Below are 13,428 nucleotides of genomic sequence, written 5' to 3' on the forward strand. Positions count from 1 at the left end.
AAGAACAAGAACGCTCTAAGTGCGGCATCAAGAGCCACCTCTATCCTGCTTTTCCGCTCCGTCAAAATAAAGTTAACCTAAAAAATATCTGTCAATTTATTTACTTTTTTCTGAGGGGAAATTGGCGAATCGAAGAAAAAAATTAATAATAATTGTTGAAGCAGGACTTGTAGGTTGTTAATTTGATTATCAATTAGCCATAAGCACCCATTCAATTCTGTAATATGGGATAAAAGTAACGCGATTTGTGCAAACTAACAACCTTTTGAAGATTCATTATTTGCATTAGGCCATTCCAGTCAAGGCCGGAAAATGAACGAAAAAAAGGAAAATTCTGGCTTTACCAGCTATTTGGGAGATCCAGATTTAGAGGTAAGCATTAAACATCTCAGAGCTATTTATAAATTAATGCCTTGCACAGAATATTTCCTTGGAGGACTTCCAGCGCACTAAATTCTTGGATGGTAAGATCAGTCTTCAATCACAATCTCAATAATTATTCAATTACGCCATAGGTGAAACCTTGGTATGTGAGGCTCAGCAGGTGTTAATGAGCACTCCTGTAACTGATGCAACAAAAGCAACAAAAGGTGTGCTCAGTGTCACAACATTTAAGTTATCATTTGCCTCAGCTGATGAGAGTGATGCTGCCAATTGTTACCAACAAAATTATCTCTTGGGGGTACACAATCTTTATCACTATGTAGTAGTTTCTTCAATGTATTTTCTATTAGGTCAATGATGTATGTTTGTCTTCAATTGACTCTATATATCAATTAGGAGAAAGGTTAAAGAAAAAACTAGTGCCAGGGCAGAATATTAGTGGAAAAATTAAAGAACTGCTGGTGGTTTGTAAGGTAAATATGTAACAAGTGCAAATTTAAGTAGGAATGTCAATATGTTTATTGCAGAATATGAGATATTTTCAATTTAGTTTTAAGTTATGTGATAAAGATAGTGGAAAGTCGATAGCAAATGCATTGGTGCACCATGCCTATCCTAAACGACATCAACTATTATTTGCCTATGATTATAAGTAAGTGACATAGAAACTTAAATCTTATGATTTTATGTTAATGATTGATTTAGAGAGCCCTGTGTAACCACAACTTTACTAAGGGAAGTCAAGCTCTTTCAAATTAGGCATGACTGGGAGAAAGAACTGCAAAGAACAGGCTGCCCAGGCTGGAGAATGAGCCAAGTCAATTACAATTATCAAATGTCATCTTTATTAATAGAAACTCTTATAATTCCCCAATCAGTTACAGATAATATTATTAAGGAAGCTGTTGAGAAGTTTCGAAATCGGTTCTGTCCTCTATGGGTTAGTATAATTAATAGTACATTAAATGTATTTTGGAACTCTGTCAATTCTCTTCCAGTATTTGTTTATCAAGAAGTTGAAATTTGATATAAAAGATAGGAGTTAAATTAGGTATAAGTATGAATGGGAACATTTTGTTGAAATTAGAGAATGTTTTGAGACTCAATAACATTTTCTAAACTTGCTGCTTCAATCCAACACAAACGGTTGAATTGGCCAGCAGTTTAGTTACTTTAGACGCCGATTTATTCCTATTATCACTTAATTTACATAATCAGGTTTGGGGTACCTCAGATGGTGCTGCACTTGTGCGAATGGCTGACTTATTACCCACAATTGCTGACAGAATGGAAGAGAATAAATTACTAGAACACATTAGGAAAAGCCATCCTCAGAAGCAGGCCCCTCATATAATTGATCTCTCCTCTCCTAGCCCTAAAGAAATCTACTCTAGCTATGTGAAATTAAGAGATTTATGCACACCAGACAGTCCGCGAATATTCAAGAATCAAGTAAGGCTTACACCATTTAACCCCCTCAAACTAATTGTTTATTTATTAAGGACTTCAAATTCTATGGGTTAATAGACTCAACAAAATGGCTAACGTATGTATCGACATGTCTAGCAAAAGCCTGTGAGGCAGCTGAAAAAATTATGAGATTTAATCGAACTGTGGTTTTGCAGGAAGGTTAGATGTGGTTATATAATGCATCATCAATAATATTACTAAGAAAGTTATTTTAGGTGATGGACAAGACTTGAACTGTGTGGTGGCGAGTCTAACTCAAATAATCGTAGATCCGTATTTTAGAACAAAATTCGGGTTTCAGTCATTAGTGCAAAAAGATTGGGTCGCAATGGGCCATCCCTTTGCAAACCGCCTAGGACACATTTTATCTAAAGTAAGAACCTACAGTTATTTGATTAATGCACTCTCCAAACTGTTTATTAGGAAATTGAACAATCCCCAATATTCCTCCTCTTTTTGGATTGCGTGTGGCAGCTTCTACAACAATACCCAAGAGCCTTCCAAATAAGTGAAACTTATTTAACCACCTTATGGGATTCAGCCCATATTTCAATATTCGATACGTTTTTATTCAACTGTCAACACGATAGGTTTATGGCGAGTACTGTAAGATTTATGCCTTTAGATTTTGTTTTTTCGATAAGTAATAAATTGCAAATATAGGGTAATTGTAACTCACATGTTCCCTTAACCTTGAGGAGTGTATGGGACTGGCGGGAACAGTTCAGCGAGAAGGATATAGCTTTATTTTGTAATCCGCTCTATGACGATGGATTTAATGAAGTTTTGGAACCCAGCACTGGATTGTCCAACTTGGAAGTGTGGGGACAAGCTTATTTTAGGTGGCTTTCGCAGCTGGAAATTCCGAGAGGCGGAAAACCACAAGTTGATCTATATACCAGGTAGGAAGAAACCGCTTCACACATATTTGAAATATAAACTGAATTCAATAGATTTATTTTCTGCCAGAAATAGCTTAGGTTTGAAATTTTTAGCATTTACGTTGAAATAATACAATTAATATGAATTAAGTAATGAAAATACTAAATATAAAATTTTATTACTTACTTCTGCGTAAAAGTTAAACATTTCAAATTTACAAGATAAACTGATTTTGTCTAGGTTCTTGGTGCAAGAAATACTGAAAATTCAGTTCACCAGAAACGACGTAAACGGGAAAATGTCGGGGAAAATCGACAAAAACAAGGAAGAATACATGGACTTGATTAAAAAAGTGAACAGTTTCTTTCCTTTCAGTCATAATAGGGCTTTAGTCAACAACCCAATAAACAACGTGCTTTTGACTGGGGACACTCTAGATTCTCAGTCTATTCTCAACTTTAACAACGAATAGTATGAATCAAACGAATACATAAGATGTATCTAAATATTTTAATGTTGAGTGCTACCGTGGAAAGTGATACCTGCTTGTTGCAACTCTAAAATTCCTGGGCCTATTACTCAAAGGAACAAGTGTAGCAAGCACTAGCAAAATGTTCATGAATGTACTAGGGTATACTTGCAATGCCAAGTAATTTTTCATGTTATTAGCAAACCCCGTTGTGATCTACTAATAATTCATTTTTTGATTATAAGAGCTATTGACAAATTTGTAGCTCGCACTTATAATGGACTGAATATTTTTACTTAATTTAAAAGGTACGCAATCTGTCTTACAATTGTGGGAATTTTAGCAAAACCAACTCCTTTTTCTTTTTCGATACCAAAATTTTGGAGTGACAAATAATACAAAACACTGAAACTTTTGTATTTAATCTTTTTTCTATTTCTAACAGAGCCTGTAGAGTGCCATTTAGAATATAACGACGTGCTCTGTATATGAACTATCATGAACTACTTTTGTGTAACTCATCAAAATACCCATTGCAAAATTCTTCTTCCCACGAATCCACTTTTATCCACCACGAATAAAACCACTCGTTGCTTGTGATCTTGTAGCTAACAAATTCAATGATTTTTCTTGAAACTGTAGTTGTTAACGTATACAATACATATAAATAACTTACAATGATTAAGAAAAAGGCTCGTATCTTTGTGAAATGGGACCCTAATATGTAAAATCATTACAAAAGTTGTCACTTTTCCTTCGCTTATATCTAACTAAAAAGTTCTTCCATAACGTCTAATTTTTCAATAAGAATGAATTCCATACTTTTCTATATGTAGGTGAGTATGTACAAAAAAATATATTTTAAGCCAATGATGATGTTAAAACATACTTAGGTGATTACTTATTACTAAGAAAGCAGCTTTAACTTTACTATAACAATATGTAAATAGAAGCGTACTTTAGGCTAATATTTTTACCTAATAATATGAAATTTTTTAAGAACGTTTTTACTCAGTTTAAGACAGATTTGTGACTAATACAAAGTACAATTGTATAGATAGGATAGAATGCAATTGCATTCTTTATTAGTTTTATAATTGCGGGAATTTAAGTGAATAACCTGCACGTATGATTATTTATCGTCCTAACAAACCAAATATGTTGTATTTATTAATTCTGTTTTTTTTCGTCAATGAATATACCTTTTCAGTTTTACGTTGTAACATACAAGTTTGTTTAATTTCAACTGCAAATAAGCTTGTTATTGTCAAAAGTTCAAACGAAAACTTAAAAACTTTCTTTACAACACCATTTTTTATTGGGACTGAACAAAAACTTAAAAATTTTAATACTCTTTTGCAACAAAATGTGTCATCAGTATTAGCAAAACCGTCGCCTATTTATTGGGCGGTAAATACGACCTTTTAGTAAACTGTCCCAAATCAACCACGTCTCCTATGTTCAGGTATGGAATCTGACCCTCAACATCGTTACAGGACATAAGCAGTGATGGTGGAGTATTGACTGAACTTAACACTATGTGTGTGACTTTATCCAACCTTGTTATTGGTTCTGGTGTCAGGAGAATTAAGAGATCACCATCTACGTCTATACCTCTGACGAAGCCTAAAAATTTAGTTACAATAAAAGAGATTGACCCAAAACAATTTGATTTACCAAAGCCATAACAAAGAAGTATGTCTGATTTTCTGTACGTGACTGAACATAATGCTACAATATTTCCATTAATTGCTAATGGAGATAATGAATTTCCTTCCAAATTTACAACTTCCAATGCAGACAAACGTATGCTACAATTTTTATTTACATTACATGTAAACCCTCAATAAATACTCTTACTTAAACATTGCAATATTTGGACTTGTCAGCTCTCTAGCACCCTCAAACATCATATTTCCAAAATAAGACAAAATACACATTTCCCTTGCTTGCCTGGCTTCCAATGACCATGCTCCATTGCTTTCAGAGAAACCTTTTAATTGGATATACTCATAATTCGATTCCTCCTCATTTTCCTCTACACCAAACAGTTTGTTTGTTTCTCTATTAACATTTTCTGCTGTTAAATCTATTTTATAATTTTTGCCCGGTCTTTTGCTCTTTATTTCAAGTACAGTGTTGGGTTGCAAAATTTTTATTGCAGCTATGCTTACGTCTAGCCCTAGTCCTTGGGTAAAACCAGGGAAATTTATTAGGGTTACTAGGGGTTCCATTAGTTTAAGTTGATCAGATAAATAATTCACTGATTCAATGTAGTGCTTAATATTATAAGACATGTTTATGTGGGATAATATAGAACTGCAAGAGATTTTTTTTCCTCAAAAAAGATTTATTAATGAACAATATTCTTACCATTCTGGTGTCTGCAAATGAGTATAATTTGGTCCAAAAACAAAGGTATTCACCAAATTGACAGAAATACATCCTGGAGAGCAAAACTCTGATTGTCCAGGATCTAAATCCACTACTCTGATCGTCTTATACCTCCCAAGCAAGCTATTAATTGCATATCTCAGGAATGTACTTTTTCCTACTCCTTTCCCTCCACATATTGCAATTTTAGATGTCTCAGTTATACCATCAACTACATCCTCCCACTCACAATCATCTTTTATTTTATTGAATCTCCCTAAAAGATGAAAGTCAACTCTTGGCCCTACTGCTTTATCTGCATCTGGGAATATTTTCTGAGAGATGTGACTTTCAATAAATTCTATATATGGCTGTTTTATTTGTTTGCAAAGGATGATGGCACTCTCTTGAGGAAAGAACATTCTTTCTTGTTCAATTTCTAATAGCCCGTCAGGCACCAGTTGTTTTAGTAGCACCATATTTTCCACCTTAACTTGGGATATTATTTTGTAACTGTTTCTTACATATAACAATGAAGTACCTCTTGGAGAATAGATATTCACTTCATGACAACTTTTATCCAGAGAAGCTCCAAATATGTCTACTTTACCACTTAACACCTTAATATTGCACAATCCATTGAAATAAATAATTTGACTTGGTTCTTCAAGAACTACAATTATACTGCCATCTTTTAACTGCAAAACTTCACATGCTGGTTTTTCCTTTATTCCCTCATTTTCTTGAGTTATTGTAATGTCTAGGCTTGGCTTATCTTTGCTGATTTCAAGGTGGTTCAATGGAGATTGACTTGTTTTAAATATATTAGAATTTTTCAATACAATTGCATCCTCCAGTTTCCCAACATTTTCATCTTCAGTGGTTTTAAAATGCTTCTTTGGAATTTGCAGTGTGTTAAAGGGTTCTTGGATGTGTTCACTAGGAATAACTTCAAACAAATCACTGATTCTATCAAATTTGAGTCCCTTGACTGATATGCTTTCATCATCATAGAAGTCTTCTAAGCTTAATACAGCTTCCTTTGGTTTATTTTGAATGGATGATTTATTTTTATGTGTTCTTTTACTGGTAGTTTCTCTCTTTTTCAATTGTTTGTTTTCATTTTTTGATTTTGTTTGCTGTGTGTAGACATTATTAGAAGCAAAATCTACTAAAAATTCACCACTCAAGCTGACCACTTTACTTTTTTTTTCCGTTATTTTGCTATCACTAAAGGAGTTTTTCTTAAATTTCTTCTCAAATTGTTCATTTGAATTAATCACACTTGGGATAGTTTTCTCTGTTGTTGCCAAAAATACATTTCCCTTTGATGTTTCCTCACAAAAATTATCTGTGTTAAGTGATCCCAGCTTCAAACGCTTGCTTCTTGGATTCGATACTTTAGATCCTTCATTTGTAAAAAAGTTCAAGGAAAGATAATTTTGAGAGTGAGCCTTTTTCATTTTATTAATCTTCCCAGAATTTTTTTTATTTTTACCATTAAAAAGCATTTGATGTGAATGTTCATCATTATTTTTCTGTTTAAGCTTACGATTTTTTTTCTTCATTTCAGCTTCTGAACTATAATCACAATGGTCATAATTCAGACAATTACTCTCTTTTACCTCTTCATTAGATTTCCCTAAATTCCTCTTTGTAGCTATACTCCGTCTTTTATATTTCTTGGCAAACCCACCATTTAAATTACTGATACTTGGACTTGTTTTCTCCGTTGTCGCCAAGAATACATCCCCTTCCTGTGTTTCTTCCCGAAAATTATCTCTACTAGTTGATTTAGATTTTGATTTATCAGCCGTTTTTGGTAATTCCTCGTCCTCGTTTTTCCTTTTGAACTGTTTACTGGAAGAGGTTTTTTTCTTGTCATTCTGAGAGGAATTAAAGAGGCTGCCTCGAATGACACCTAGATAATTTACGTCTAACCTCGCCATTACGTATTTTCTGTAAAGAATCAAAATATGCTATAAAATTATTGAAAATTCTGGAAAATTAAGAAGTCTTTTGGATCTACTTATTTTCCGTAAATTGTGATTTGACAGTTGTCAGGTAAATAAAAAATTTCTCTGATAGATGGTGCCACTAAAAGACCAACCGTGAAACCAATCACGAATCAGAGCGGGAATGTGCCACCAAGACGCGAGATTTAAAATTAAACAAACACTTAATTTTTTTAATCAAAAACTAACAAATTTGCCGCAAAGATTTCGGATAGGTACTTAGAACGCACAGCTCTACGCCACTGATTTTTTATTCAATAAGCATTTAGTTTAGGGTTAATTTATCTCATAAAATCAAATAGCACACACTCGCTATATGTATAGAGCAATAAATAAAAAAACACAAATGTTAGAAAACACCCTATAACTTTTTCGTAAGTAAAAAAAGACCGAAATGCACGAAAATGAATTATAATGGTGCCATTTCCTGGTTAATTTGCCATATTTAAACATCAATTCAAAAGTTTTTGTAATACACAAAACGTTAAATTTTGAAAATATCTTTAAATAATATTGTCAGGATATTATTACAATACACTTTACTCAATAGTTTAAATAATATAAATTAAGAAAAATCTATCGTTTTCATTAATTCATAATAAATAAACAACAATTCAACACGAATATTTTAGCAACATTTGTGTATCACTAGAGATCAGTATTCTAAAATTCCTCACTGGAATCGTATTGGGTCTTTTCCGAGTTATTAAAACTATTAGCTTGTTCAATAGTTTGACCACTTAGTCCGGCCTCTGGAGTCGCGGAGTTCTCTTGGTTTCGAGACTCTTCGAGAAAGGAATATTCGTCTATCGCAGAACTTTGAGCAGAAGCGAATATCAAGGACGGATATTCCGAGGGAAGTAATGATTCTAGTGAACACGTGTCGTTGATCACAGCATGGTGAGATTCCGCGGTGAAACTATTCCTCTAAAAACGTGTCTTAAGCCATATTCGTTGTGGTGTAAACTATATACTAGCCTGGGAGCTCTCCTGCAAATTCATTTGGTATCTCCTGCATACTTCTGCCTGAGCAGCTCTGATAACTTCGTCGATTAGTGTTATCCCATTAGTGGCAATTTCTTCCTATAAATTATTTATTATACTGCTTCATAACGATTAAAGTTAGAGCTTACGCCTTCAGCTGTAGCTCTTTCAGGATACTCAACAGGTTTTGATAAGTCTTTCTCTATTACAGGGGTAGCTAATGAAGACTCTTCAGGAAGAATGCACATATCAAACATATCAGATGGCCCTGGATTTGCTTCAGCGTAGTCGATGGTGTTATTAGACAAGGTCTCTTCAGTGGTACTGTCGATATCTGCGTCTTCTGCTTCGTCCACTTCCAGTGCTATTACTGAGGGATGAACTCCTAACGAAACTGCATTGCTAAAGCATGTGGCTTCTTTTATGTCTTTTCTGTGCGAAGTACCTAAACCATCCCCTTGGCAATAGAAATGTGGTTCATTGTGCCCTGCGGAAGGTTGGATATTGGCATTTTGCGGCACCGCTGCAGTTCTCAGCATTTGCAGTAACCAAATGGGGAAACTATTTCTGTTACCCTGTACCACACATCCTAAAAGTGCCAGGAGAAACTGAGCAAGAACTCTCAACAATAAAGTTGCTCACCGGCAGTATCATCTCTTAAAGCAGTACTATCAGAGCTGAAAGCAACCTGCGTGTCGAGGGCTAAAGTGAAAAGATTTTCCTGATTCGATTGAGGAGGGAATTCAAAATCAACAAATACATCTTGTTCGAGGTTTTCGTCATAGAAAACTTCCCTATTAGCTCGAACCACAGAATTATCCTGCAAGTTCATCCGTTAAGACTACACATTTATTTATTCCGTAAACTTTCACCTCAATTTCGTCATTAATGACTAGGACGCCTTGCGGTGGCTCTAGATTTTCTTCTACTTCAACAAGTTCGTTTCTTACCTCCTCGACGGCATCATTATTGTTCTCCATGATATTCACATTATCTGCGAATAGCGGCACTAAATCTTCCAAATTATCGTTTAATAAATCTATTCCCTCGTCAATATCCAGATCTACAGCCTCATTTACAGGCATATTATTGCCTGAAACGGGTATTTTCTTAACTGTTTATTGTTTTATAATGGACAGACCTTCGTTATCTCTGTTATTATTTACCAAATCCCCATTTTCTACGGCTTGCTGAGGTGGCTCTTGTTGCTGAGGCTCAGGTTCAAATGGAAATTCAACAATTCCTGCATCAACTACATTGAATACCTCTTGCAAAGGGCTCTGAAACAGATTAATCATTGCTCTACTCTTGTATCAAAGACAGTTTATATTTACCAAATCCTCAATCAATTCTGACTGCCTAATCCCATCTCCCTTTAACTCTATTTTATTCAAACCGTCCTGAATGTAGTTGGTTACACTTTTAATGTTATCAAAAGGCGAAGGCTCGTTGGGTTCCTTCTTTTCTTGAACCTTTTTGTCCTATAACCGACTTCCACAATCAAAAAGCCCCTAATAACCACGGAAACTTACTCTACTAGATTTTCTGTATTTATTCCAGCCACCAGAAGTCCCAGCCACGGGGGAAAGATCTTTGAAAGGAATTTTCTTAAATTCATTTTGTGGCTTTAAATGATCGTTCATCGAAGTCTTGGTGGCGTTTACGTTACGAAATCTGTCTAATTCATTTAACCTGTTTGGATCTAAAATTATAGGCCTAAGCCGATTGAATATTAGCAAACGTCTGTCAAAGGTAAAAGTTTAGTTTCACCTGTTGTAATTTTCAGGCAAGGGCACCAAGGCACCTGAACACTTCTCTTTGACGCCGATTTTTTTAATGTGCAGGTCGTCATTACCAAGGCTAGGAGTAATAACCATATCCCCAAATATATCAGTTTCACGGGTTTCAGGGTTTTCTAACTGAAGTGAATTGGGTAGACGTTTATTGGTTTCTAGGGGAGATGGTGATTTAAGGTAGCCAGAATCAAATAAAGGGTCAGGGATGGGGTTTTTGGATGTTGTTGATGAGGAAGCGGCCTCTATAATGTAAATAATAACGTAGGACTATCCTAGAGGAACTTTTTTACTGCATACCTTGGTGAGTTTCAACCTTGTTTTCTTGGGTCAAATAAGAAGCATTATCCCAATCCTCGTCCCAATTTGATATTGGTTCAACATTGGGTTCTACATCCAAATCCTCGTACCAGTCTGATATGGGTTGAATGTTGGCTTCTAGTCTAGGATCCTCATTACACTCACTGCTAGAGCCAGAAACAAAATATATTTAAAATTAAGACAGATTTACACATAAATAAATCATTAGCGCCAGTTAATTAGTGCCAATGGTTTTGCGTGTGTGAACACGTACATTTTGAAGCACGATTAACTTGGCGCCAATAAATCATATGCGTATAAACTTTCCTTTAAGAAGATATTTAGATCATCATTATTAATAAATAAATCGCTTCCAAATTTGAGCTCTAAGGACTAAATAATGAAAATATAGTACCTTCTAAAGCTATACCCATCAGTAACTTCAGAATTGCTTGTAATATCATCCATTTCTTGAGGCATTGATACAATGCACCATTCAGATTCGTCGATTTCCGGAATAACGCATTTTTCCACACGATATCCCGCGTCACACAATAAACGCCTAAAAAATGGATTTAAAAATCACACTATAACTGTATGCTTTTCAATTGTGTCTTGTGGATTTTGTACATATAGCGAATAAATATAATGTTAGCTTAGGGATGTTAAGAAATGAAAAGGATCAATAAAGAGACTAAAAATTTGAAATATTTGGATGACTAGACATATTTTGATATTGACATGTTTTTGACATGGAGTCATAAGAAATTATATTGTATGATAGTTTAGAATAATAATTCAGTAAATTTATTAAGAGACAACTATTAATGCCAATTTATTAATGTGCTGTAAACTTTAACTGTAGGCTAATTTCCATAGAAGCATTGAAATGGAGCCTATATATTGGTCAAAATCTCAGTTTCTATGGAAACTAATTTAATAAATTATTTGCCATTAAGGCCACATTATTACAATAAGTACAGTGTGTTTCAGAATAACTTGGCCCAGGCTCTATTCAAACATTGCTATGGAAAAAGCTTGCAATTGAAGTTGACAGTCATATTAATAGTTTGCCTCTTAATAGACTCAAAGATCTGGAGATCCATTTTCTATCTTTAACAACATCCCTATAAGGAACTGACTATGACAACATCTCATAAGTTATTAAATCATTGATTCCTTTTATATAAGAATTATTTAGTTAGGGCCAAATAATCAGTTAAATATGTTATTACAGTTATGTTATGTTTTTAGTTCACTTACCTTACTTCTTCAAGTGTAACATCAATCCCTCCATGCACAATTTCCTTTATAGGTATTTCACACTGATCTTTTTCATATACATAAAATCTACTATTCACATGATTAAACAAATTAATCCTATATGCAAAAGTGTCCATTAATATTTGAGTATCAGACCTAGTATCAGGCAGATAAGGGTAATCTACATTCATCACCAACTTGTAAAAAATATTAGTAGATTTATGAATGTCTTCCTCTTTTGGAGCTAGAAATGCTCTGGTGGTAAAATCCCAAAATGGATTTAAATGTTTAATACTCTTTGAAGCTCCAGGGCAACTTTTCATAGGTCTATATGCACCTGCTTCAGTTAGATTGCAACTTAAGTAAGTGCATACTCCGACACTGATATCAGGAAGACAAAATGTGCACAAACAATTGCACAATAGTTTACATTCTACAATTGGCCCCTTACAAGGGCTATTATTATCACATTGGCAAGACTTTACATCAACTGATGATATGTAAGATTCATACAGCATGTCTTTTTTAATGAAAACTGCTGCCTGGGAACAACAGCCTAAGTTTTTATAATTGCTTGGTCCCTCGCCAATTCCATGAAACTCTACTGAGTAGTCTGGGAATCTTTGAATAATGTTTGTACCCCTAAAACAATTATACTAAATTTAAATATACGAAACTAAAGTGAGTAAACTACCAGTCAAAAAATTGTTCAGAGGTCCACTCAAATTTATGATCAGGATGTCTGAAACCACTACTCCTTCCAAAAACCACATTAAAATCTATATTAGGAGTAGTAAATATGGCAAGTTTTGGCTTAATAAAGAAGAAAATATTATATGGAAGGGCATCTAGGGTGTCTGGATATAAGTGCTCAATTCTAAAATATGTTAACGTAAAACCAATAGTTTAGGCATTGGAAGAGATGTTTTACAATTCTAATGCAGTAACTACATCAGTCTTTTGAAGTCTATAATCAGGATCTATGGCAGAGCCCCTGAAAACTTGAATATTTAATGGGGCTTTGCGACGTCCCAATCGCTCACTTAAAAGGGGCTCCAATATTCCGCTTTTTTCGAGCAACATAGATTCGTCAATATCAACAAACAGAATTTCTTCCAGATTCAAATTTTTTATATAATGAAACAAACCATACTCTGCACATCCAAAATCCACAAGTTTTTTTAAACTGTTCCTCCACCTCTCTTCAATCAGAGTTTCGTACACTTTTACGTATCTCTGCCTGTATAGAGGGGGATCAAATTTGAACTTGGATTCCAAAATTTGTTCTTCTGCTACTTGTGATAGCGTTTTGAGTGTATTACAATTGGTCTTAAGACGCTTCCTATTGCGCAAAATTTGGAAAATTATTATTCCAATGCAGTGTACAATAATTATCATGATTTCTGGTTTGTAACTCAATGTTCGGATTAATTATTTTTTAATTTGTTGAAGTTGAAAGAGGATTTTGTTTGTGTTATTTTTATATTTGAATTTG

The 13,428-nt window shown here is 34.3% G+C and overlaps 3 protein-coding genes across 4 annotated transcripts; 1 reads left to right on the plus strand and 2 right to left on the minus strand.

Annotated features, from left to right (window-relative positions):
* Positions 1–101: 101 nt before the first annotated feature.
* LOC136413067 (myotubularin-related protein 10-A) lies at positions 102–4,418 on the plus strand. The gene is made up of 12 exons (XM_066396424.1): positions 102–372; positions 422–464; positions 516–682; positions 735–857; positions 912–1,036; positions 1,090–1,324; positions 1,603–1,836; positions 1,887–2,013; positions 2,070–2,227; positions 2,278–2,460; positions 2,518–2,756; positions 2,977–4,418. The coding sequence occupies exons 1-12, from the start codon at positions 313–315 to the stop codon at positions 3,206–3,208; spliced, it is 1,926 nt and encodes a 641-aa protein (XP_066252521.1). The 5' UTR covers positions 102–312; the 3' UTR covers positions 3,209–4,418.
* LOC136413064 (polynucleotide 5'-hydroxyl-kinase NOL9) lies at positions 3,887–7,560 on the minus strand. Its single transcript, XM_066396418.1, has 4 exons — positions 5,579–7,560; positions 5,066–5,524; positions 4,883–5,016; positions 3,887–4,831 (listed from the first exon to the last, which is right to left on the minus strand). The coding sequence occupies exons 1-4, from the start codon at positions 7,525–7,527 to the stop codon at positions 4,602–4,604; spliced, it is 2,772 nt and encodes a 923-aa protein (XP_066252515.1). The 5' UTR covers positions 7,528–7,560; the 3' UTR covers positions 3,887–4,601.
* Positions 7,561–8,020: 460 nt separating this feature from the next.
* On the minus strand, positions 8,021–13,398 carry Hen1 (Hen1 methyltransferase). Of its 2 annotated transcripts, none has more exons than XM_066396445.1 (15): positions 12,865–13,398; positions 12,628–12,810; positions 11,934–12,575; positions 11,086–11,232; positions 10,671–10,834; positions 10,348–10,615; positions 10,110–10,293; positions 9,912–10,058; positions 9,719–9,857; positions 9,450–9,670; positions 9,220–9,397; positions 9,023–9,166; positions 8,727–8,962; positions 8,572–8,676; positions 8,021–8,520 (listed from the first exon to the last, which is right to left on the minus strand). In XM_066396445.1, exons 1-15 carry the CDS (start codon positions 13,329–13,331, stop codon positions 8,257–8,259), a joined length of 3,489 nt encoding a protein of 1,162 aa, XP_066252542.1. In that variant the 5' UTR covers positions 13,332–13,398; the 3' UTR covers positions 8,021–8,256. The 2 variants fall into 2 exon arrangements, with proteins under 2 accessions (XP_066252542.1, XP_066252541.1); XM_066396444.1 differs by having other exon boundaries at positions 10,671–10,837.
* Between the last annotated feature and the right edge of the window lie 30 nt (positions 13,399–13,428).

This window comes from Euwallacea similis, chromosome 13 (assembly GCF_039881205.1).
Source record: "Euwallacea similis isolate ESF13 chromosome 13, ESF131.1, whole genome shotgun sequence".
Taxonomy (NCBI): domain Eukaryota; kingdom Metazoa; phylum Arthropoda; class Insecta; order Coleoptera; family Curculionidae; genus Euwallacea; species Euwallacea similis.

Coding starts and splice junctions, on each gene's coding strand:
- LOC136413067 (XM_066396424.1), top strand. CDS start 313: ATGAACGAAAAAAAGGAAAATTCTGGCTTTACCAGCTATTTGGGAGAT. Junction 858..911: donor AACTGCTGGTGGTTTGTAAG/GTAAATATGTAA, acceptor TGTTTATTGCAG/AATATGAGATATTTTCAATT. Junction 1,325..1,602: donor ATCGGTTCTGTCCTCTATGG/GTTAGTATAATT, acceptor TTACATAATCAG/GTTTGGGGTACCTCAGATGG.
- LOC136413064 (XM_066396418.1), bottom strand. CDS start 7,527: ATGGCGAGGTTAGACGTAAATTATCTAGGTGTCATTCGAGGCAGCCTC. Junction 5,525..5,578: donor CATTTGCAGACACCAGAATG/GTAAGAATATTG, acceptor AATCTCTTGCAG/TTCTATATTATCCCACATAA. Junction 5,017..5,065: donor CCAAATATTGCAATGTTTAA/GTAAGAGTATTT, acceptor TAAAAATTGTAG/CATACGTTTGTCTGCATTGG.
- Hen1 (XM_066396444.1), bottom strand. CDS start 13,331: ATGATAATTATTGTACACTGCATTGGAATAATAATTTTCCAAATTTTG. Junction 9,167..9,219: donor TTTAAGAGATGATACTGCCG/GTGAGCAACTTT, acceptor TGGCACTTTTAG/GATGTGTGGTACAGGGTAAC. Junction 8,521..8,571: donor ATTTGCAGGAGAGCTCCCAG/GCTAGTATATAG, acceptor ACACGTTTTTAG/AGGAATAGTTTCACCGCGGA.